We start from the raw sequence: 24,340 nt of genomic DNA on the forward strand, positions 1-24,340 counted from the left end.
AGGAGAAAGGCAGTATTGTTACCAAGTTGGTTAATTTTGGAGTTAGCATTACGGAAGGTGATAGAGAAGGGATAGGGCTAGGCTTAGTATCTTGATGCTTGTTTATTTCAGATGGAAGCCTTAGCGTTGGAATAATTGCCAATTCATACAGCTTGACAAACGTGATAGATGCACATTTTAGTTTTTAGGCATCTTCAGTGTTGCTTTTGACTTTCTGGTTGTTTCTCACTGGGCTGGCGTTCTAGCTGAGCGCGTGATGATCTGTATTTGTGTTTTCCAACCCTTATGTTGGCTTAAGGTATTGGTTCTACCCTGCATCTCCTCCACTTAAATGTGCTATTTTAAACAACATTTTGGTTTTGTTTTGGTTTGTTTCTGGAACTTCCCCTCTATTAAAACTTAAAATTCATGGTTCAGAAAACTGCAATCAAGTGCTCATCCTCAGGGAAGCAATAATTCAGTAGACTTTAACGGGAACAATCAATGTCTTTGTAAAAATTGTAGTTAAGTATATCTTCATTATGTTCTGACATAGAGAATGTGTTCTGCGAATGCAGTTACTTTGGATTTTTTGATGCTGTAATCTTCAGAAAGACAGCGCAATGTTGGAGAAGGCACAGTGGTTCCTTTTTCGTATCAGTTTGCATGAAATGGCTGAAAAAGAGCCTACAAAGTCAACGGAGTTAATATTTTGCACACATATAGTCCTCTTGCACTTTTACAAGGTGATATGCAGTTAAAGCTTAAAATACATTTGCTCATATTACAAGCACTCTTACATTATTGAGAGTGTAATTTATTGTTAATTTCTTCCACTTTTCTCAGCTATCAGTTTCCTTGGTGTTTCTTATTAGAGTTGTTATTTATTTTAATATTTTGTTTGTCAGCAAATGCTACAGTGCTTAAGATACAGAAGTTCAACACTGTAAGTTTATTTTTAAAAATCACATCATCTGGAGGTAATATAATTTATTTTAGAATAATCTCGGTAAAATTTGTGTTAGTTTGATGTAATTTTGGGAGGTGAATTTTTTTTTTTGGTGTGTCTGGCAACTCCTCTTACTCAAACTTTTCACATACCCAGTAAAATGTATATTTGTGGATACTTACACAGTGTTTTTTTTGTTTTGCAGGGACAGTGTAACTCTAGGCCCACTCTCTTCCGATCCGCCACTTTAAAATGGAAAGAGACTCTGTTGAGCAGAAAAAGGCCGTTTGTGGGACGATGTTGCTACGTATGCACTCCCCAGAGCCGGGTAAGAAGATTACAGACTGGATTATGTTTGACAATAACGCATAGTTGCAGCGTAATGAAGTTTCAGTAATTTTCTTACTTTCAGAATTAAGGTCACAGTGTTCTTACTTCATAAAGGAATATAGTTTTTCACTTTTGTTTGTGATTGTATTTTCTTTGTCATGGAATTAATGGATGACACAGACCTGTTGTGATGCTTTGTCTCCTACCTTTCAGTGTGGACTTATTCCTTGCACAAAACTGTCCAACTCTTCAGAATTAGCACTAGGAAACAGTATGGAAAAAATGATCTGATCTGCTAGACGCATCATGGGAGTTTGATGCATATGAAACCATTAAGGCCTACTTTTAGGACGCTTAATTCTCTATCCACAGAATAAGTACAGTTTTGAAAGTAAGCAATACGCTTCCTTTCAGACCTGAAGAGATCAATCCTGTGCTTGAGAAGACAAGTTGATTTTCTACACCTGGATGATTCCTGGTTTCTCTGCCCAGGCTGGAAACAAGGAGTGCCAGTCAGGACAGTGGGGGTATTTGTCTACTGGGAACAGTGTCATGATGGTGGCTCCAGAGAGGTTGCGCAAGCTGATTTAAAATGTGAAATTCATTGAACTGTAGTGGGCAGGCTTTCTGTAAGCTGAAGATGCAAAATACTGATAAATGGCACGATATAGTTTGCAACCATTTCATCATGTAATTTGACTATGTGGACACCCTGGGCTTTAAACTGCACTCAGTTACACCTGCCCTGAGCTCCATGATTGGCTGAACTAAAGTTAATATCTGCTTGTTTCTTTGACCAAGGAAGAGTTGTTGTTTCACTCTACTCCTATGCCAGAACAGAAAATTTGAGCAGTGACATACAGATGTGGGGTAGAAATCCAAATGTGCTGTGAAGGTTACATATGATATGGGCAACAAGGCAGCAGTTAGGTAAGCTGAGACTACTTCTAGTAGTCACTTTAGTGTTTTGACTTGTAAAAAGGTGTGTAGGAATCCTCAACGTAGAGCTTGATACATTTATGATTAGTCAGTTAGTAATTAGGCTATTCCTCTCAAATTGGGAATTACGCTCTAAAAATAAAAGTCTTGTTCTGTATTTTGTCCATTTAATAAGAAACTAATTACCTATCCTGAGACCCCAGTTGGGAAAGGGGCATGACCTGATTAAACCCTTTATTGCCTTCTGCCACAAAGAGAAAATATCATCCTTGCAGGAGACAGTACCAAACCAGATCCTCTCGTTAGACTCCAGAGATTTTACTTTTTTTTTGAGCTGCCTGTTAACTCTCTTAAGGAAAAGGGATGGATGAGTGAGGCAGATTTCCGTAAGTGCGCTGGCCAAACTGACAGCTTATCGATGCTGTGAGTGGGAAGTCTTGCTTCTTCCTCTTGTTTTCATTTCTGCTCTGGGGGCTGATCAAGTTCACTAACCAAGCAGAAAACTACCTGCTTTATTTATTCATTTAGTCTGACTGTCTTAGTTTTCTCCCTTGCCTAAATGAAGTTGGCTCGTTAAAGGGTGTGATGAATGCTAGAGGTGGTATAAGTGACGATATAGAGGTGGTATATAGAGATATATAGTGCTATATAGAGGTAGTATAAGAGGTGAGGGATAGTGTTCAGTGGGAAAGGGTAGGATGTAGTGGTGGGAGCTGGGCTTCTTTCTCACAGCAGCACGTAGATGCTGTATCGGCTCACTTGGTCTCACAGAACCACATCCTCTGTCTGACACAGGATCGGGGAAGGGTTAAATAAGGAAAAGCTAAAGTGTGACATTACAGCTAGAGGATGAATTTCAGAGTGAGGTTATAACCTCATGGTTAAAGCACTGGAGCAGACTTGAGCGTTCAGTGGTACTTAACTTTGTTGCTGATTTTTTGGGAGTCCAAGAACAAGTAATTTCACTTCTATTTGCCAGAATATGTCATCAGCTTTAGGAGCAGAAAATTATCAGTGAATATTCAAAGAAATTAGTATTACCTTGAAATTTCCTCTGAAGAGCCTAAAGCAACAATTTGTTGATTGTATGTACTGTGCAGTTATGCTTTAACATGGGGCAGAAGACTGTGTGCTCCCTCTGTAGCGTGTAATTTCTACCTGATTTGCAAATGACATAAGACACTCATATATTTTAATTTGTGCCAAATGGTGTGTCCTAAACAAAACAGAAACAAACAAGACTCTTAACCTGACTCCCATTGCAGAATTGGCAGTGAGGCTGTTCTGCAGCTACATGATTGCTGGTAACAATCTTTCTCCTTCGCTGTCCTGTTTTTGTCTTCATTGACATGCACAATCCCGGTGGTTTTAGCTGTAATTCACTGTTGGCATGGTACCAGTTTTATAATTAAATATTATTTGGGCAGAAAGGAACTAGCCTCTTGGTCAAAGTACTTACTTGGAATGTAGAAGATTAAAGTCTTCCTGCCAAGGAATATTTATCCATAGTGGAACTGCTCCTAAACTCGTCCCGGGACAGTTAATAGCCTGGCATGTTGAGTCTGTACCAGGGATACAGAGGCTGGATTGAATTTGTTGTTGAAGCAGAGCAGGAATATAGAGACTTGTCATCTAACCACAGGTGGATATCCTGACTGCTACGTCAGGCTGCTATTACGCGATGCCTGATCTGCTGGCAAGCTGGATGTCATAGGCTGAGCATCAAAAGGCTCATGATTATACTAATGCTGAATGTGGCTTAGTAAAGTTCTGTGTCAAAGATGAGTTCTGTATTATAAGTCCTGATTTATATTACATCAGAATATGATAAAATATTCTGACTTGAAGAATACAACTGAGGCAAACTTTTCTGTATGCAGTAAAGCCTACAGAATACTTTTAAATTATTGGAGTTGGGAATAGTGACTTTCTGAATTTCATTTTCAGAACAGTTTGTGTGTACTTTATAAGCAAGTTCAGCACTTTGCTGTTTAAGCTTTTGTTTATAATAGAGGTGGAAAACATTGCATTATCTTAAGTATTATGAAGAATATAAAGGCACAGCTATTCTTATGTAATGCAGTAGTTCACCAATCTTTTTTTTCTTTTTTTTTACAGGATAACTTCTTCAATGCTAGCATTCCTTCTTTGGGTCTACGTAATGTTATATATATCAATGAAACACATACAAGGTAATGTAGGAAGTCTTTCTTTTGCTTTTAAAATTCACTGTGTTCTGATCTTAGGACAGAGAAATCTCTAGGATAGTCTGGACTGAGTGAATATATATTGCTGTCCTAAAACGCAGGAATTGGTGCTGACTTCAGGAAAGTAATGGACTTGTTAAATCTGGTTGTGTGTATGTGGGAGCTGGGCAAAGTCCTTTGGGGTTATAGACAAGGAGTGTAAGGGTCAAACCTGTTTCACAAGAAACAGAGCATGTTTAAATCCTTTCTACTTTAGTGTAAATGACAGCATTTGTAGCATAATGCTGAGAGGAGCTGTTTTATTCCCATGCTTAAGAATGACTTCAGGCTGCATTTTAATTTACTGAGCTGATCTGGCTCACAATTTAGGCATTGACAATTATCACTAAGGACAATTAAATCTGAACATGTCTTGCGAGACTTTATCTCCTCTGCCTCAGTGGCAGAGTGCAGCTCCTGAAGGATGGTGTATATGACCTAAAAATGGTGATGTATCTTTGTGCTATAGGAGATACATCTTGTGTTCTGGGATGAAGATACTGGAAGTACACAAAAATCTTTATTCTGTTCTATGGAAAGTTAATAATGCTTGCAAAGGTTTTTTTACAGTGTTCATTAGCATAAGCAGGTCCTGCAGTGTTTGTTGTAGAGTCAGAGCAAACAAAGAGAGGCCAGCAGCCTGAAAGAAATGAGCCAAAGTGTCTGAGTGGAAGAAAGGCAGCATTGTACTGTGCTTCAGAGGGAGGAAGCTAATGTTAGAGGCTGTTCTTTCTTCAATTTGAATTAATTATGTTTTTGTAAGAGTTGAGCTTGTAGTTCAGAATACAGAAAAATAACAGAAATAGTGTTTAATTTTAACTTTTTTTTTTTTTTTAATTAGTTTCAAAAGTCTAGTGCTTGAATGGTTTTGAATGGTCAGAGTTACTTAAATTAGAAATATAAGGGCAACAAAATGTGGGTTAATGAATTATTCTGAAATAAAATGCCTTTAGCTCAGAATGTCATTATGGTCTGAAAGCTGACAATTTTAATGAAGTTCTGAGGTCCCATGGGGCTACAGAGTCATAGTTTCTTAGCCTTAGAAAGCAAGAGGGATTCTCTTTCACTGCTAGTGTACTGTACTGTATTGAGACACTACCACAACCTTTTTCTGAGGTGTGAATATGTCAATTTTATAATATCTTGACTAAGTCTATTTTCTGTGGTTTTTGTCTTCTATCATTGCTACACAAATAGAAAACAGATTTTTCTAATTATACTATGTCGTATCTAAGCTGTAAAATGAATGTAGAAGCTTTTATACTTTGACAGATCCCTGCAATCAGCTGTATGCTGTTGTGATGATAATGTTCACAGTTACCAGAATTGTTGTCAGAAAGAAGCATATACTTTGCTTTTTAGAAAAATCAATAACGCTCTCAAACTCAGATGAGAAGAGGGGAAAATGGAAAAGCAATTAAAACAGTCAGCAGTCTGCTTCTCTGACAGCATGAATAGCAAAATTCTTTGTCCTTTGAGACAGTCTCAATATTTGTATAACCATTATGTGTCAAGACTGTGCTGATGGCTTGTGTGTGTGCACTCATCTTAATTATCATGCAAGTGGCCTGTGCACTCTGGCAGTTTGGCCTTTTGCAGTGTAAAAGTTCCTTCTCATCTTTTCTAGTGGGTTTTAACACATGTGTAAATTTACTGAAATGTGCTAGGGACGTGTAACAGCCAAGATCAGTAACTCAGGTGACGACAAGGACTGAGATCTTGGCAGCACTCCAGCATGGAAGCCAACATGAGCATTGCCACCCGTGGTTCGATTTGGGACACTCGCTGGAGCATCAGTGATGCATTGTGCCAGCAGCCCTCAGGACAGGGCTCTTGCTTAATAATGAGTGCTCTGGGCTTAGGAATGGCCAGAATTTAATTTCTTCTTCCAACTGTGAGTTCTGTGCCCCGTCACATCAGCTCTGCTGTTTCAGGGGTTTCAGCTCTGTTTAGCTTGTGGAGTGACCTGCGTGTGTGGTGGCTTGTCCAGTCCTGACCTGGTGAGTGAGGGTGGTGAGGAGAAAAAATAATAATGAATATTCACTGCTGGGGTCTGGATTTTAGCCCATCTCATGTCACATGCGTTTTCTGTGATGCTAGAGAAACTGTTCAAAGTAACATTTTTCTCAGGTAATTGCTACTTATATGATCCAGAGAGTAGAGGACAGGGTTAATTTAAAAGGAAGAGACCTGCCGCTTCAGTTAAGTTGCCTTTCTTAAATGCTTGAATGCTTGGAGAGTAATTTACCGATTATTTAGTGGTTCTACTCCTGTTAAAACTTTGCAAGGAGAAGGTGTGTAGGAGGCACATAGGGCTGGGTGTTTAAAAACACTGGAAAGCACGAACAGATTGCCAAAAAGTGTGTTTTAGTGTTGGTGGCTAATGCAAAAATATTTTCAAAAGTGTCTGTGAGAGTTTACCCTGTGTGTACAATGTGAAGAACTTTCCCAAGAGGACTCAGTGTTTCATGAAAAAGTTGACAAACATCTTAGCTGGGCGTTTACGTTTCTCAGTGGAAAATCACTGAATTGGAAATCAGCTCTACCTCTTCTTTTGTCCTTGCTGAGGAGTCGGTTCCAGCAAGCAGACAAAATGTATATGCTGGTTTGTAGCTGCTTTCCTGAGATAATATGAATGTTTTAAGGACAGTGTCGCCCTGAGTTGAAGTAATGCAGACCCCAGTTGTCTCAGATATTTTGTGCTATGCATCAGTTATTTTATCTGTAACATTAATAAATTGGGAATTTACTAGAAGATATAGAAGGCAGTCAGTCATAAAACTTACTTTTGCTTGATTGTGTTTTTTAGTATTCTTTTTTTTGCCAGTGAAATATTTTGAGGGTCACATTCAAATACCCTTCGTATTTTTGTAGGTACAGAGGGTGGCTTGCAAGACGCTTTTGTTACGTCCTTTTTGTGCAAGAGAGGGATGTTCATAAGGGTATGTTTGCCAAGAATCTGACAGAAAATGTGCTGAATAACAGCAGGTAAGATGATGCAAAATAAATGATTTTTTTATTGACTGATACATTATAATACGATTTAAGATTTCAGAAACAGTAGGTTTTGGAAATGTAAAATATTAGAAGATAGAGCATCTTCAGTTCAGCCTTTCAGGACTGTAGCGTGCATTTTCTGTTTGAATGGTAAAAGGAGATCCAGAATTGTAAGTCTTCAAATGAATGATGCGTAGCAGGTGGACAGCAGACAGTACAAAGAAAAATAAATTGCTACATGGGAGCTCTTCAAACATTTTGTTTATCTAATTCATGTAAATCATTACCACTAAAATCATACTGCAGTCATCAGAAATTGTCAATGCTTCAGAAATAATCGGAGAGCAGTATTTCAGAGTACCGTGAGTATGCACCGAGAGTGTGAGGCAAAACTGGAAAAAGTATATAGATTGAAATACCCACCCTTTACTTTGTGGAGCTTGTTTTCTGTTTCATATACTACATTTTAAATGGCATGTTGAGCCCCTGATTAGCTATTAAGCTATCAGTTTTCCCTGGACACAAAGAAATTCAACCGCATGCCCACTCCTTGAGACTACTTTTGTCAGAGGGCACACACTGCCTACATTAACATTCCTAACTCTCCTGAATTTTTAATGATTGAGTCCCATCTGAAAATGATAGGGTTGCTTTTGAAAAGTAAAGCAGACCACGTTGTGCCACAGTTAGTGTGTTAAGCCTCTTAATCTCTCTTAGATAGGTTTCAAATGGGGAAAATAGCCCTTATAGAATTTAGTTACACGTTGTAAAACTGAGAATTCAAGGGGGAAGATACTGTAGGAGTGCAAAATAGCAACTGCATAAATCTGTCTAATGAGGTATGTGGAATTGCTATGGCAGAAAAAAGAAAATATTAACAAAGAGGGGATTTCAGCTGTTCTTTCTGAATTTTTAACCTTATTAACCATTTCTGAAAACTGGCAATCACTTAATACCAGTACTTGTGAACTGCATACATAATGCTTTATATGGTCAACTTTGAACACATTTATCCATTTATCCATTTATCCATTTACCCACCTATTCAATCAGAGTTTAGAAAACTACTGAATTAAATTTGATGCATTCAGAGTACACAATACTTCAGTGTGCATGTTCTTTTATGCCTTCAAGTTACTCCTGTAGTAATATGTAGCTCATTCCCAGAAGCTGTTGTCTGTCTTGAACTCTTCTGTTGCGGGACTGTCTCCTAAGTTTTACTTTTCAATGTTAAGAGTCCAGAAGGCCATTGTAGATGAAGCTTCTGAACCAAGTGCCCCAGGTAGTTTTGCTCAAACGGATCCTAAAACTATCAACAAAGTGAAGAAAAAAGCTAGGAAAATTCTCCAGGAAATGGTAGCAAATGTGTCGCCTGCTTTAATCAGGTAAGAAAAATGGCTCATCAGTATTGTGAATGGGTAGAAGTGCAGCCAAGCTTTCTCTGTATTATACTAGCAGAGCTTGGAGCAGGTTATTAATAAATAATAAATAATTATTCTAAAAAAAATACAATTCATAAATATCCCTTTGTAATGTTAACTAATGAAATGGTAGTTATTCTTAATTTTCAAATGCAGCAGAAACTCTGCCTTTTCAAGGGATAAATCTTATGAAAAGATTAAATACAGATTTTTTTTTTTTTTTTTATTATTTCCTCCTGAAACTAGGTTTGGTGCTAATGCTTAGACCAATATTAGCATCCTTTGTTGTTTCAGGCTGATATGGGCGACAGCAGCTAGCTGCAACATCTTAGACTGTGAAAGATCTTTTTTTCAGAAGCCTATTGAATACCATAACCTGTAGTTACAAGTATCTTAGAGTCTTAAATAAAGTCTTCTGTTGTGGCATTTCTCTTTACTACTATGGATGATTTTCTCTGTCATGTTCCTAATCCCTTTTATCAAATTTTGTGAAGCAAACCCTATATTTTTTGTAACTATATTGAGTTTTCCCCCAAGACCAGATACATGCTGTCACCTAACACGTCACCTAACTAGCTTAGTTAGTGATTGATCATAGGACCTCCATTAACTTGCCCCATATGTAAAGTGGTCTCTGCCCTTTGAACAGCCTTCACTGAGGTTGGCACTAACAAGTTTTGTGTGATAACTGCAAGGTGGCTGAAATGTAGTTACTAACCATGACTTAGCTGATAGGCAAAAAATTGTTAAGAAAAGGGATTTTATAGTCATTTTATTTGTATATAAAGTAACTAGATTTTATGCCTTCGGGTTGAGTCATATAGCAATATAAAATGGAGGCAGAAATGAATGGAGCTTTTTGAATTGTGTTTGTTCTTCCCACAGGTTGACTGGCTGGGTGTTACTGAAGTTGTTTAACAGCTTTTTCTGGAATATTCAGATTCATAGAGGTCAAATAGAAATGGTCAAAGCAGCAACAGAGGTAATGAAGGGTGAGAAAGAATATAATAAGATAGATTTCTGGTATAGTTTCTATTAATGTTTACACCACTTTCACCTTTTAGGAGAGTTTGGCTGTCTGCATGATACCAGATTGTAGATAGAACTGTCTCATATCTGTGAAATACTGTTTTTAATTAACTACAGTGCTCTTTGAGTTATGTAACCTTAAATACTGTGTGAACTCTGGTTTTACCTTTGTTTCAGGATCAGATTTTAACTATGAGGCTGAATGATTATTTCACATAACCTGTTTCCAGCATTATTTCTTTTTTTGTACTGAGGCAGCCAGTAATAACTTAGGTCTATTCAGGATTTTTCACTCTTACCTTAATTTGGAATAAAAATCTTGAAGAAATAAGCTTTTCCTATTTCTTACTAGCAATCTGTTCCCAGTCCTTCGTTGTTTATTGGCATTGATCAAAATAACTCCTTCAGTCTACCGTCTTCTTTACACTCAAAGGAATTGATCGTTTTTGCAGGGTTTACCTTAGAAAAATGTATCAGGTAAATGAAACAAACAAATGAAAAAGGTTCCTAATATTTTCTGATATTTTTTGATTACATTGTTTGGGAGCCCCACTATTCATATATTCTTGATGATATCTAATAGAAAGAAATAGCAGTACTTCGGTGACACTGATGATTAGGTACATCCCTTTAATTGTTTGATTGTTGTCTCAGTACTGTGAGTCTGAAAAAACTGGGAATGTTAATCATTGTTAATGTAATACATACAACTAAAAAGTACAGTCCATGAAAATGAAGAAGGACAGTTGACTAAAATGTTCTTGTCACAGCTGAATGAAAACCAGAAGTAATCAAACTGAATGATGGTAACCAGAAAATACCATCAGTTCTGATAATATGATGCTAGTAATCTCAGTGATGGATTTTAGAAAAGGAGTAATATTCCACATTTTTTACCAACTGTATATTCTCTTTTTTCCTTCTCTCCCCACCATAGATGAATTTGCCTCTTATCTTCTTGCCTGTTCACAAATCCCACATTGACTACCTGCTCCTTACATTCATTCTCTTTTGCCATAACATCAAAGCACCCTACATTGCTGCAGGAAACAATCTCAACATCCCCATCTTCAGGTAATAACCTTCTCTTCTTTGAGAAAGACTAAAGGAGGGGATCTTAAGATGACCTATTGCACAATATATCTTATGTCCATGTGTAAGATAATCTGAGTATTACTAGGTCATCGTGTAGAACTTCTGTGGTTCCTATTACATGCTTAGAGAGAGAGCATAACAAACTGCTGAGAAACTCATGTCATAACCTACATAGGGTAAGGAAGGGCATTCCTTTCTTCTAGGAGTCTCAGAGTCGGTAGGTAACAAAGAAAAGGTGAATATGTGAAAGTGTTATGAATGGACAACTCATCTTCATGAAATTTAATGGGCTGGGTAATGGTCAGCAACAGTTTTGAGTGGGAAAGTATTCCGATTTGGTCTCTGTTTAAATTGTTTTTCTGGTGGCTGAAGAACCTAAAATCTTCTAGGTAGTATTTTGCCAGTGAGACAGAATTTAGGGATAGCTGATTTCTGAAAAGCTGCTGGATATTGCAAAAAATGATGAGGAAAGAAGGGGGATACCTTGATTTCGGGGGTGTTTTGAACCAGAAAGTGCTGGTCTGTGATGATCCCAGTAAGAAAGGCATTCAGACTCCATAAAGTATCAGTTAAAACGTTTGTTATTAGGGCTAGCAGTATGAAGGAGGAGAGACTAGCATAGGTAATCTAACATCCCTTTAGACACTGGCAACCTGGAGTTGTGCAGCATCCATCAGGCCTTGGATTCACGTACAGCATGCCATGTAGGCTCTGTCTGCAGAACAAGTTACCCCATTTCGGTCATTTGAGCTGGTACTTAACAGCGACCCACTGTTAACACCAACATCTCAATATACCATAGTTTTCTGGTTGAGATCACTGCAAAGGGCAGTTGGTCTGTTGAGGGATTGAAATGGAGCAAGGCAGTGTAGAGAAGTCTGTTTCTTGTTAAATAGAGTAATATTTGCGTGGTCCCATCGTGCAAATAGTGTAATACATTTTAGTCTTCAAGAATTTCAGTAATTACAGTTCCTGTTGCGTGCTAGGAATTTTGTACTGGATGTATAGTAGTTTTCTGCAATCTAAAATCAATGAATATAATTCTGTATTATGTAGCACACTGATCCGCAAGCTAGGAGGATTTTTCATTCGTCGAAAGTTAGATCAGAGTCCTGATGGTCGTAAGGACTTCCTCTACAGATCTTTGCTCTACGTGGTATGTATTTCTTGTCTTTGTTTCTGTAGGTAGCGTTTCAGTCAGGTGGCGAGTGGGACAGTGAATTCCATCAGTCTGGGGATGTTTTTTACTGCTTTGAATTTGTCTTAGGTTTCATGCTGAAGAAAAATACATTTTTGTATGAAGCCTCGAGTATGTAGAATGAAAGAGAATTGAATGCCAGCACCTTTGAGGAGGAGCGGATTTTCACCTTGCATAATCCTTAGTAATGAACGTGAATTAATATTTTCTGAACTAATGTTAAACTTAAGCCTTGTTTCTCTGATTTCTTTTGTACTTGGGCCTATCTACACTGATTCTGTTAACTTAATGGAAGTCTCTATTTATGATGGGTTGGCGTAATCCTTTGTGCCATTCAGTATAGTAGCTGTATTTTCATCTTGGAAGATGGGATGTACTGAGGAACCAGGAGGAGAGATGTATGTGAATCGGCTAGATCAGCTGTTGCTAGAGATGCTCTTCTTGAACAAAGGGTGTTATACTGCTTGTGTATTCATGCAAGTTCAGTTGCAGTTTGGTCTGGGTTTGTGTCAAGCATTAATTACTGCTTTTATTTTTTTCATAAGTATTCATGCCAACTCATGATCTTCTGGTGTTTTTTAAAGGAAATGTTTGCTCACAATATGTTTCAAATGTGAATTTGTGAATATAATTAGCTATTTATTTTTTCCTCTTTTCCAATCTTTTTGTATTTAGCACATAGAAGAATTGTTGAGACAGCAGCAGTTTTTAGAAATATTCTTGGAAGGTACACGGTCTCGAAGTGGAAAGACATCTGGAGCTAGAGCAGGTCTTTTATCAGTGGTGGTGGATGCTCTCTTCTCAAATGCTACTCCTGATGTCCTAATTATACCTGTGGGAATCTCCTATGATCGTATAATTGAAGGTCACTATAACAGTGAACAGCTGGTAAGAGCAATTGAACAACTTGTTTGCCTAGGGGATTTTCTTTTTATGTGCATGAAAATGTGATACATAGTTAAATGATATGCTAGTAGTCCTCTGTTATATGTATTTGGTGTTAGTGTTGAAGAGCCTAGAGCCATGAATTGCAAAACCTCTCCGATAGGAAGTGCTGAGATATGGGTGATGTACTTCTAAGTGGAAATGTGTGACATAACAAATAATACGTTCAAGTGGATATCTGTGGAAAACTAGATCTCTAGATTTACTTTAAGTTATAAAGTGTGTCGAAAGATTTGGCCTTGTTTTGTTTGCTGTTGCATGCATTTTAATTTTAAACATAACCTTTTAATTTCAAATTGGAAAAAACCCAAAACAACCGCCAATGTTTTCCAGGGCAAGCCCAAGAAGAATGAAAGTCTTTGGAGTATAGCTAGAGGAGTCTTCAGAATGCTGCGGAAGAATTACGGATGTGTCAGAGTAGATTTTGCACAACCATTTTCCTTAAAAGTAAGTTTGATATTTTGAAGATCCTCTTGAAGGTTTGACATTTTTCATATTTTGATGTTTCAATAGTGGGACAGATATATTTTTTGATTTTTCTATTTGTGGGTTATCATCACTAGCTTTATCTGCTGAAGTCCATTATGGTGCAGGGAAAGTATTCCTGTTTTGCTGAATGTGTGAGTCTTTAAACACATTTGTGTTAAGCTGAAATATTCTCAGAGTTGATACAAAGAGTTATGTTAGTTTTGAAACAGTGTAAGTATTCTCACTGGGGTTCTTTGTTTTGTTTTAACAATCTCTAAAATGATTGTATCATGTAATAATTCTTTATGTTGTAGAGACGTTTGGAGTTGAAGGAAACTGAATGCTATTCTCCAGTTTAAGTAATTTAATGGCTTACACTATTGTCGAGGAAGGCCATTTATCTCACTGGATTTTTAAAATTGCTAAGCAAATTAGTAGCTATAAAAGTATAATGCATAATATATTATAAAAATCTGCATAATTTCTGAAAGGCAAAGTTTGTTATTAGTTTACAACTCTTACCTACACTAGTTCACCAAATACTGTTGTGTAGTTTCTCAGGGGATGGGGTGGAGCAGTAATTTCTGCATTCACTTTTTAAATTTTTTCTGATCTGTGCAGAATCTGCTTGTGGTATACTTATCTGTGTTTCATTAATCTGTGTTCTGCTACAGTATACCTTATTTTTAGTGTGACTTTAACAAGATTAACTACTGTAACAACAACCTACTAGAACATTATTCAAATTAATTAGGTGTTCTTCTTTCTGCCCTACTTCTCTCAGAAAATCAGTAGGTTGTAGAGCTTTGAAGGGTTCAATTACCACAGCATGAAATTATTGTGACGGCCTGCACTGCATTATAATTAGTGTAGTAGGGAAAGATATTAATTCACTTCCAAAGAAGAAAGCTTGGGCTGTTCTTGGTAGGGAGTTAACAGTTGTTCTTGGATCGGTATAAGGAAAAGAAGGTTATCTACCCTTTTAATCTAGTGAAATGCTAATCACTCTACACCTTCCTAACAACCTCTGCCAGGTCTCATTTGTATGTGTATGCCCTTTTATACTACAGAAAGTTAATAAGTGACATGAATTCTTTAAGTATGCTTTAACTAAGATTTGCAGAATTGTAGTTCGGTCACTGTAGGTCTTTCTAAAGGAGATGAGCTTTTGGGGTTAATTTTGGGCATCTGCAGTTCTGTGAGCATAGGCTTAGAAGCTGAAGAGAGTGAGCTGGCTGTGAAAGTCTTTTAAGTGGTTTTCCTGGGAGGGAACTGTTGTCCTAACCAGCGGGTTAAGTGGCTCTTTAGTTTCCCGCATCAGTCTTTATAGAAACCGAAAGAACACAGTGTCCTGAAAACCAAATAATGTAAATGCTAACCTGTAAGGAGAGGTGTTTGGTTTTTGAGAAGTTTGGGATTCAAGAATTCCAAGCATATGGTACCCTGCCTGCTTCTTGGGTTGCTTTAGTTTGTGGCACTGGGAGGGGTCTTGCAACTGGAGTTTCTACACTAGTGTTTACCTATGGAGAAGTTCCCTATCCTGACATTTGAGGAAAGCAGCAGCAAGCAATAATTACAGTCTTCATGTTGAATCTGAATGGGTATTAGACTTTGCTCTCACTCATGTTAATGAAGGCAGTTCTCATTAATTTAATCATGGAGAAACTAGTCTCAAAGGATTTGTTCCCAGCAGGGTGCTGACAGGGGTTATGTACTGTTTTTGTTGGAGTGTTTTTCATGAAGTACAGATTCCTTGCTGTGGAAATTCTGCCTTTTCATAAAATCAAAAGTGAATAAACTGTTGAAAACTTAATTTCTGTGACCTTATGACTGCTCTTTTACTGTGATTAAAAATAGCTCACACTAGCATTTTTGAATAATTGCCTTTTTCATATAATAATATTATCAGTTGAATGCAAGAATAAGGTGGAAAAAGTCCGAAAAATAACAAGTCTTCTCTTAACAGGAATATGTAAACAGCCAAAGCCAAAAACCTGTGCCTGCTCCTCTTTCTTTGGAACAAGCTTTGTTACCAGCTATACTTCCATCAAGGTAGAGATTTTTTGGGTGTTGGGGAGAAGGAGGACAGGTTGAGGTGTTTTGTTTGTTTGTTTGTCTTTTTAGTGTTCTGCACTACATTCCAAGCAGAGCTTGAGCTCCCCAAGGGTAATCTAATTGTGTATACGAAAACTAAAAACTTAGACAATTGTAACTGCAATTTATTATGAGAGTTGCATTTGTTCTCAGGAGCTCTGTTTAAATAAGCTCAAGGAGGCTTTTTTTTTTTCTTTTTATAATTTTAGTGACCTCTGGTTTAATTTTAAATTGTATGGAATAATTTAGGGAAAAAATGACACAATGAAAAATGAAGGATTTGTTTTTAAACCTCATGAACACTTTAGATGGGTTTTGGTATGTTTTCAAAGCAAATAGGACTTGGGTGGTGACTGTCACTCAGAACTACAAAACTGTGCTCAAGGGCATTTGTTACACATACACATTTTAGTTGAAGTCTTCGCTGGACTTGTACAAACCTGTGTGATCCTAGTAGAGACAAAGGCATTTCTCTTTAGAAAGTTGTAGGTCCATACAAAATACCATTTTTAGTTTGTAGAGAGGCTGGGCTGGTAACTGCCTTTTAGGCACACTTGCTTAATCTACTGTTGTCCATATTGACTGAAGGGAAAAGAGCTGTGCAGTGCAAATGATGTAATGACAAAGTAATGAATAGCCATAGGACAAGGTTGCAATTTTTATTTTGTTTGGCTTATTTTGGATTGTTTTTAACTGTACAGAAATAATATGGAAGTTGGTAGGTATTAAAATTTTTGTGGTGCTTGGTATGCATAAAATTTTTATACCCTTACCATACTGCATAGTAGATTTTTGTGCTGTAGTTCAGTTAGTATATTAAAAAAAAAAATCAGTCTAGGTTATCTTACCTTTTGATCAAAATCTAAATGTCCTAATGCGTTGGTTTTTTTGTTTGGGTTGTTTTTTTTTTTTAATTTTATTTGTTCAGACCTAATGATACTGTGGATGAAGGTACAGAGGCCTCACTGCCCAACTCCAGGGATATCACCAGTGAACCCTTCAGAAGAGAGCTGATATCCAACTTGGCTGAGCATATTTTGTTCAGTAAGTGTTACAGTACCACTAACAGCTACCTTTTTTGTTTTGCTGATTGCATGAACTAACTTGCTGTTTGGAAATGTCATACTTCCCAATTTCCTTCATTTAAGTGATCATTTTATGACTTCAGATGCATTCTTGACAGATCTTCATGCTTTGCCATCCTCCCTTCTCTAAAGTTTAATAACTTTGTTTATGAAGTTTAATAATGCTTCTGATTAAGCACAAGCTTTCTATTCTGTTTTGTATTCATGGGACTCGTATACTGAACTTACTGTACTCTGAAGTGCTTGATTGTCATATTGATACACTGATTACTTATCACTTAATGTAAGAAGTTATTGCAGTGTCTTAATGGCATTAAGATCATACTCATATGAGCTCATCTAGCTGCATGGACTGGTGTTGCCAGATTTTATAGGTTATGTGGTGTATACTTTAGTCAGTAGGTCTGTGATTTGTGGTATAAGAGATGCATACAGAACGGTACCTAGCCTAGTAAACATTTAAGCTTTACTCAGCCTTCTTAGTTCAAGTTACTTTCATTTGACTAATATTGTTTCTATACAGATGTAATACACTTCGTATTTCATTCAGAAGGTACAGTTCTGTGCCAATGTCACTATTTTATTTTCTTTAAAATAATGGGTAGTTTTTCACTTCTAACAGTGTTTTGAACTTCTTGGGTGCTTAATGAGTTTATCTTGTTTGCCTCTAGCTGCTAACAAGTCCTGTGCTGTGATGTCTACCCACATCGTTGCCTGTTTGCTGCTGTACAGACACAGGCAGGTAAGGCTTCCATGCTGCTTAAATAGCTAAGCATTACTTTGGCCTTGTTAATGAAAAAAACAGTATGCATTTTACTATTGCATGATACTAATAAAAGAAGAAAGATGCGTTTAAATTAAAGTGGACTACAGGTAGTTTGAGTGCTAATATTTTAGTTAGTAATGGGTGCTTGAAGACAAACCATTATTGATGGGATGGTAATAAATACTCATGTAGAAATAGATTTTTGTAACTCAGAACATAGTTATGCTTTTTTAAAAGAATACATAGGTTTGGTTCATTGTATTAATGTTGTTTTTTAGATCTCAAATACATTCACCATTGAGTATGCTAGAAACTCTTCTGTTAATTTTCAAATTAGTTTTGCTGTTCCTCAGTACTTCAGTATTACATCACGATGGCAGAACGATACTGATGTTTAACTGAAGTCTTGTGCATGGGGCTTGGAAACAGTTTTTTTTTTTTCTCCTGCAAGTGTGTTTTGCGTTTTTTCTTAAATTGCTTCTCCTTCTAATATAAAGCTTTTATTGCACATAAGTTGAGAACAGATTGAAAGATATTGGTCAGATACATAATCTTGCTTGTTGAGGACAGTATCACCATTCCTGTCAGTCCAGTCTTTGCAATTTCCTAAAATAGTGGGATCAAAGAAACATTTTACACTGTGATCTGAAGCCATCTTGACAAAAAACAAGGAAAGGAAGTACTTGAGGAAAAGCTTTTCCTCACGTCCCCAACCAACTGCACAGTTCTGTTAATTACAGTATTCCCAGATAATTGATCATTCATTGTATAGCATAGGTAATGGACATACGATATCTCTAACGTGTTCCTGAAGAACAACTCGGGTCTCTGCAGGTTGTGAACAAACCAAGAAGCAAACAAAAAATTTGCACTTTCAAATAGCTGCATGGCTTTAAAATATAATTGCATGTATTTCAAAATTGTGGACTATTTCAGCAAAATCTCTGTGAAAATAATTTTTTTCCTAATATGACTGTTGTGCTTTGGACTATTGACAGTTAGTGTATTGTTTATGTGTTTGCTATATAGGTGGTTATGTGGTTTACAAATACCTGTGCAGAAAAATTGTATCACTGTGTGATACTGTTTTTGTTTCTAGGGAACTGATCTTTCCAGGTTGGTAGAAGATTTCTTCTCCATGAAGGAGGAGGTCTTAGCCCGTGACTTTGACTTGGGATTTTCAGGGAACTCAGATGATGTTGTCATGCATGCCATCCACTTGCTGGGGAACTGTGTAAATATCACAAACACTAGCCGAAACAATGAGTTCTTCATCACTCCCAGCACGACGATACCTGCTGTCTTTGAACTCAATTTCTACAGCAATGGAGTACTGCATGTATTCATTAAAGAGGCCATTATTGGTATGTTTTGGTGTTTACCAAGGAAAGATTTTCTTGTAACCCATGAAGTCAAAGTATCTGCACAAAAAACCCATCAGTTTTTCATGTAATTTACTTTTTTCTGTTTCTTCCCTCCCTGCTTCAGCTTCTGTTTACCCAAACAAAACCAAATTTAAAGTAAACTTGTGTTTTGTTTGTGGAATGTTTCCACTATTTTTTCCCATTGTTATTTATCTTTCTTGAATGAATTTCTGTATTGGTCACTGCTGTAGGCAAGACACTATCAGAGTTTTGAGCTAATATGGCAAAACCTGTGCTTAGATCAGCAATACTTTAATGAGATTTTGTTTCAATCTGACATTAATTGGACACAAAATAGTGGCAAATTCTGTCTTTATTCTTCAGTTACATGTGTAATGTTTGACTGCCTTTCAGGCCTAGAAATAGACAAAACAAAAGTTTTAAGTTTCCTTTGCTGTAAAGCTCTTTGGAAAAATAAACTTTGCTTATGTTTGTTTCTGCTTTAGCCTGCAGTCTTCATGCGGTTCAGAGTAGGAGGTACAGAAATGGTACCAACGGTGCTTCTCCCAGTTTGATTAGTCAAGAACACCTGGTCCGAAAAGCTGCCAGCTTGTGCTACTTGCTTTCTAATGAATTTACTGTATCTTTGGTAAGTAATTGCATTCATTGTCCACATTTAAAATTTTTTGTTCTGCTTGTAACTGTATGTTACTTTAAAATTAATTAACGCTTTCTTCAAGTGTCACAGATCTGATATACTCACTCTTAAGTACAGTCTGATGGTAATGGGTATCAAGAGGTTGATTATAATTTGAAAAAAGAAGATAGCACTGTTCCTATTTGCTTCAAGGAAATGTCTGAACATTTGAGTAAACGTACTTCCATCACAATAGTTCATCCAAAAGACGCCTGGCCTAAGATAACATGTAAATTAGCTTGCCCAACTCCAGTCACTACCTCACTTGCTTGGCAAGGTGTGACAAAGTCAGTTGATCTGGTTTCAGGGGTCCACCCTTAGTGCACGCCTGCTGCTCATGCAAATGTTAAAGTGGGTGATGCTGGTGTCAGCCTGCAGCATTTCTGCTGTTCTGGCTTTAGGCCCCTCCTGAGAAAGAAAAGCTGCTCACTGCGTCTCTGTCAGCTTCCCACAACTTGAGAGGTTCAGCTTCTTCATGTCTTCTAACAGATTTTATGTCGCATGTGTCATTAAACCATCACAACTATATCTTTATTCTGCCCAAGCTATTTAAATATTTTTTTCACTTAAATATAATTCTTTGACAGTACCCAACTCATAAGAGTTTGCATAGATGATTGAAATTACACTGGGAACTAAGGCTCTAGATTCTAAAGATACTCTTAATTTGCATAGGAGTGCAATAGTCAGTGTGCCACACCTAGTACTCAGTGTCAATTTTAAACAGGGCCTGACTTCAGTGTTTTGTAACAAAACGAAAACTAAAGAAAGCTGATGTTATCTCAGTTTTCAGACACTCGGTATACTTGCAATTCTAAGTTCTAGACTTTTTTCTTATCTGTAGAAGTTACTGAGAATTCTAGAGATACTTGAATTAGTTCTTAAATTTATACACATATTTCTGATTCGTGCCTTTTTAAATGACACATAAGCCAAATTTAATATTTTTGACTCTGCAATAATGTAGCTCATATGGTAAGGTTCTTTGGTAATCTTATCCTTCTGCTTTCAGAGTAATTATTTTTTTATTTTTTATTTTTTTTTTTATTTTTTAGAAACTATTTCTTACATGATTTTGAACAATGTAAAATAGGTTGCTTTTTTTAAAGTTTCAAAACACAGAAGGGAATTTCTTATAAGTGTACTTGCCTTTAAATTCCAAATGAATCACTGGTATGAGTCTTGATTTTAGTTTTTATGATGATTTTATTCCAGAACAGTTAACAAACTAAAGTGTGGTTGGAGGTGATTAAAAAGGGGGGATATTTAATGTGGTTTTCTACCAGCGTGGTAATGCATCTTTTCAGAAAACTTTCCCTGTAACTTTTTAATGGCTGCCTGTCTGCCAGGATAAACATAAGAGTGGTGCACTGGGATTATGCTGGTAAAAGTTTAATAACTTGTTTAAAAGGGATAGTACTGCTGTATCTAAAACATTCATACCGAACAAGCAACTGGCATTGCTGTAATGGGTATAATGGATGTGATTTTTTTCAATGCATTTCTTTGATGTCATGCAGCCTTGCCAGGTGATATATCAAGTTTGCCATGAATCTGTGGAAAGGCTGATACAGTATGGCATTCTTCTTGTGGCCGAGGTAAGGTGATAGAGATTCTGTATGAGCTTTGTTTCTTGTACTTGACTTTAGCGATAGGTAGTTTGTGCTTCTTAGTTGAGTCTTGTTCTAAATATGTGGTCTTACTGAGGCCTTGTCATGACTTAAGTCCAGAACTAATACTACTTCATTCTTACATTTATAAGCATCAGACATTTGGATGTAGTCATCTTATGATGCTATGAATTACTGTAATTTCATTGTACAAAAGACACATATTTTATACTATCTTGTAAAGTGGGGATTTATTTTATTATTGGAGCCCTTTCTAATTGTAGCATAGCTACATGGATGTTTACTTTCTACTCTACAGGAGTCAGTAGTTCAGATCTCTTGTCATTCTTTGATTCCTTTGCATCGATATTGATCCGGAAATTACTGTAAGCATCCTCTGCTGGCGCAATTTGTGGTTTCAGGGATGTACTGGAGTCTCTGTGTGGTGCAGTCTGCCAGAGACATACAGCATAAAGAAAACTTGAGGACCAGGGGGCAGCTGTCTTGGCATACCTTTGCTTCCCCAACTTTTTTTTGTGCATGGTAAACAAACCATGGCACCCAGGAGGAAGCAACAAAATTTAAAGAGCACATGGAGAAGGAGTTGCATATTTGGCTGCTTTCTTCTTGCAGCTCTGCAGTTTCAAAGGAGGCTTAGAGCTGCTTCTGGTGGATTTAACGGCCACTGCTTCTTCACTCTAATCTTATTGCATACCTTTTGATATATCCATCCATTTTTAATATATGTAACTATAGGTACTATTTACTTGATACACCTGGATAATAAACATTCTTCTTTGGAGTTAAAACTGCTTGATTTTTATCTGAACTACTGACAGGTTTTCATGCATTAGATTTTAATTATTTTTAGATAAATCCAAAAATGACTGCTGAGCAGAGGATTAGGAAGAAACCTGTATGTTCCATGCCTGGGGACAGATGAGGAACATAGGTGTGAACAGCAGTAGATATGCACCTTTGTCTGCTCAAGCATGAAACCTATTTTGGTGGTTCTTTCATAAGTTTTGATTGCTGAGTCTGGTACTGTGCTGTTTATAGCTGGGATATAGATAGCATTAGGCAGTATATGAATATTTGTCTGTGTTGTTTGATATATACCACCAGTGCAACATTTGAATGCTTAAAATGGAGATACATTACATCAGTAGATTTCTTAAACTTAGAAAACCTCTGTACTCGCTTACTACTTTTAAAATGTTAAGAACTTGCATAATCAGTGCAAATACTGTAAGTAATGGTGTGTCATGACTTCAGACAGGTTGGAAATGTTTGTGGGGTTTTTACAACCTGTTCTCTAAGAAACGTAGCAAGATTCTGCCCCTTCTAATTATTTCAGTTTACTGCTGACATTGATAAATTTTCCTTTAAATTGAGCTTCAACTGACCTATGCTTTTTTTAAAAATTCTTTTCCTGTGATTCTAGTGTCAACTTCAAAAACTAAGAAATACTCCTAACATGTAGTGATATCTTTGGTTTTTTTAAACTAATTTTGTGACCTTTGCTTCATTCAAAATACAACATTTGATCAGAGTGTAAGAATGGAAGGATGTCATTCTTCATTTGCCGCAGAGGCCTTTTTCTTTGCCCTGAATATTATGACAGTATCTCGTCTATGAGGTGTCTGTTATCCATTTGGTTTTAATCTTGCCCGATTTCCATTTCTAAGTGGAATAACTGTGGGGTGGTCTTTCCTTAGTGGCTTAACACTGGTGACCTTTGAAAAATCTTTCTGTTATACTACTTTGAGCAAAGCAGTGGTGAATAACTGACACTAAGATTCCCTTATTCTTTCAAGTGTGTGTTTTACTATCTCTAAAACTAATTTCTGAAGATACCTTGTTGAAATTAAGTGTTGTATCAAACACGGATCGATCAGGTGGAGTTTTCTGTTGCACCTCAGTTGCTGTACACCCGAACTTCTGACATACCTGCATCAATATAATCAAGCTTTAAACAATCTGGGGCCTTTGTGATTAAAACTGGCTCATTCTGTTCCAACCAATACCTCATATGGGGACAAATGCAACAACAGCATCATTAGAGGCAGCAAGTTGCCACTTCCAAATGGTAACTTCTGGCATTCTGCATGAATTGAGATTTTAGCTATTGTAATATAATAACACAGTTTACTACTCTATCTTTAAGGCAGCAGTGGTACAGAGGTTAGCAACATCCACATGCAGATAGCATCTCAACTTTCTATCCTAACACAACTGAAAACACTTTCTTGGCAACTGCTACTGTGTGGCCTCTGGTAGGAAGATTCAGCAACCCATGCAAAGACTTTCACTTTTACATGGCAGGCAAACTAAAGAAAAACGGTCTTTTTCACCAAATGTCTCTTCTCTCTGCCTGTCTCAACCCTATCTATAATTGATTCTCACCTGCTTTCAATAAATATTGGCTAATGAATGAACTGATTAAGTCAATTGAGATTACAGAAGAAACGTATTCTTTGCCTGGATTTGGGTTTCTTACCTATTTACCACCTTGTTTTTCAAATTTAAGCAGGATGATCAGGAGGATGTTAGCCCCAGTCTTACAGAACAGCAATGGGATAAAAAACTCCCTGAGCCATTATCTTGGAGAAGTGATGAGGAAGATGAAGACAGTGATTTTGGAGAAGAGCAGAGAGATTGCTACCTGAAGGTAATATTATCCTAAGATGTGTTAATAATTATTTTTTTTTTGCTAGTTTACGATGTTAGTTTGTTGTATTTTGCTACAGTCAGTAAAACACCTTTCTCTCATTTCCATGAGGAAAACAACTGAAGAAACATCAAATAATCTTACAGGGAGGTGGAAGGGCAGTGGTTAGTGTCATGAAAACTGATAAAGGTTCAAGTATCTTAATGTCTAAATGTTTATCCTTTACTGACAGCTTGCCCTCTAGAAGGGGCACATCTGGCTGGTATTTATTTTCAGTCTAAATTTCACTTCAAAGATTGATCATGTTGATTTTAGACATATTACCAGTTTTCTCACAGAGCTGACACAAATAGTCTTTAGAATATCTTGTTAACACTTGGAAACCTATATCCATCTCTGTGTGTATGGCAACTCTTCTGTTGGCTGCAGAACACTGCGATGTCTTTTAATTTTAACT

The 24,340-nt window shown here is 36.9% G+C and overlaps 1 protein-coding gene across 10 annotated transcripts in view; it reads left to right on the top strand.

The window, feature by feature from the left end:
• The window catches only part of GPAM (glycerol-3-phosphate acyltransferase, mitochondrial), a 61,057-nt gene that overhangs the window by 31,617 nt on the left and 5,100 nt on the right, over window positions 1-24,340 (top strand). For 9 of the 10 annotated variants that reach the window (XM_032988531.2, XM_032988527.2, XM_042798385.1 and 6 more), the window contains 16 exons: window positions 1,134-1,256; window positions 4,316-4,389; window positions 7,318-7,431; window positions 8,676-8,825; window positions 9,747-9,843; window positions 10,828-10,964; window positions 12,042-12,141; window positions 12,859-13,071; window positions 13,462-13,575; window positions 15,563-15,648; window positions 16,619-16,734; window positions 17,447-17,517; window positions 18,641-18,905; window positions 19,412-19,554; window positions 21,123-21,200; window positions 23,743-23,883. In XM_032988531.2, the coding sequence (XP_032844422.1) occupies window positions 1,134-1,256; window positions 4,316-4,389; window positions 7,318-7,431; window positions 8,676-8,825; window positions 9,747-9,843; window positions 10,828-10,964; window positions 12,042-12,141; window positions 12,859-13,071; window positions 13,462-13,575; window positions 15,563-15,648; window positions 16,619-16,734; window positions 17,447-17,517; window positions 18,641-18,905; window positions 19,412-19,554; window positions 21,123-21,200; window positions 23,743-23,883 (2,022 nt within the window). The remainder of the gene's footprint in view (window positions 1-1,133; window positions 1,257-4,315; window positions 4,390-7,317; window positions 7,432-8,675; window positions 8,826-9,746; window positions 9,844-10,827; window positions 10,965-12,041; window positions 12,142-12,858; window positions 13,072-13,461; window positions 13,576-15,562; window positions 15,649-16,618; window positions 16,735-17,446; window positions 17,518-18,640; window positions 18,906-19,411; window positions 19,555-21,122; window positions 21,201-23,742; window positions 23,884-24,340) is intronic. The other variant, XM_042798548.1, reaches the window with a different exon arrangement.

The sequence above is a fragment of the Tyto alba genome, unplaced genomic scaffold (assembly GCF_018691265.1).
Source record: "Tyto alba isolate M040663 unplaced genomic scaffold, T.alba_DEE_v4.0 Super-Scaffold_1, whole genome shotgun sequence".
Classification (NCBI taxonomy): domain Eukaryota; kingdom Metazoa; phylum Chordata; class Aves; order Strigiformes; family Tytonidae; genus Tyto; species Tyto alba.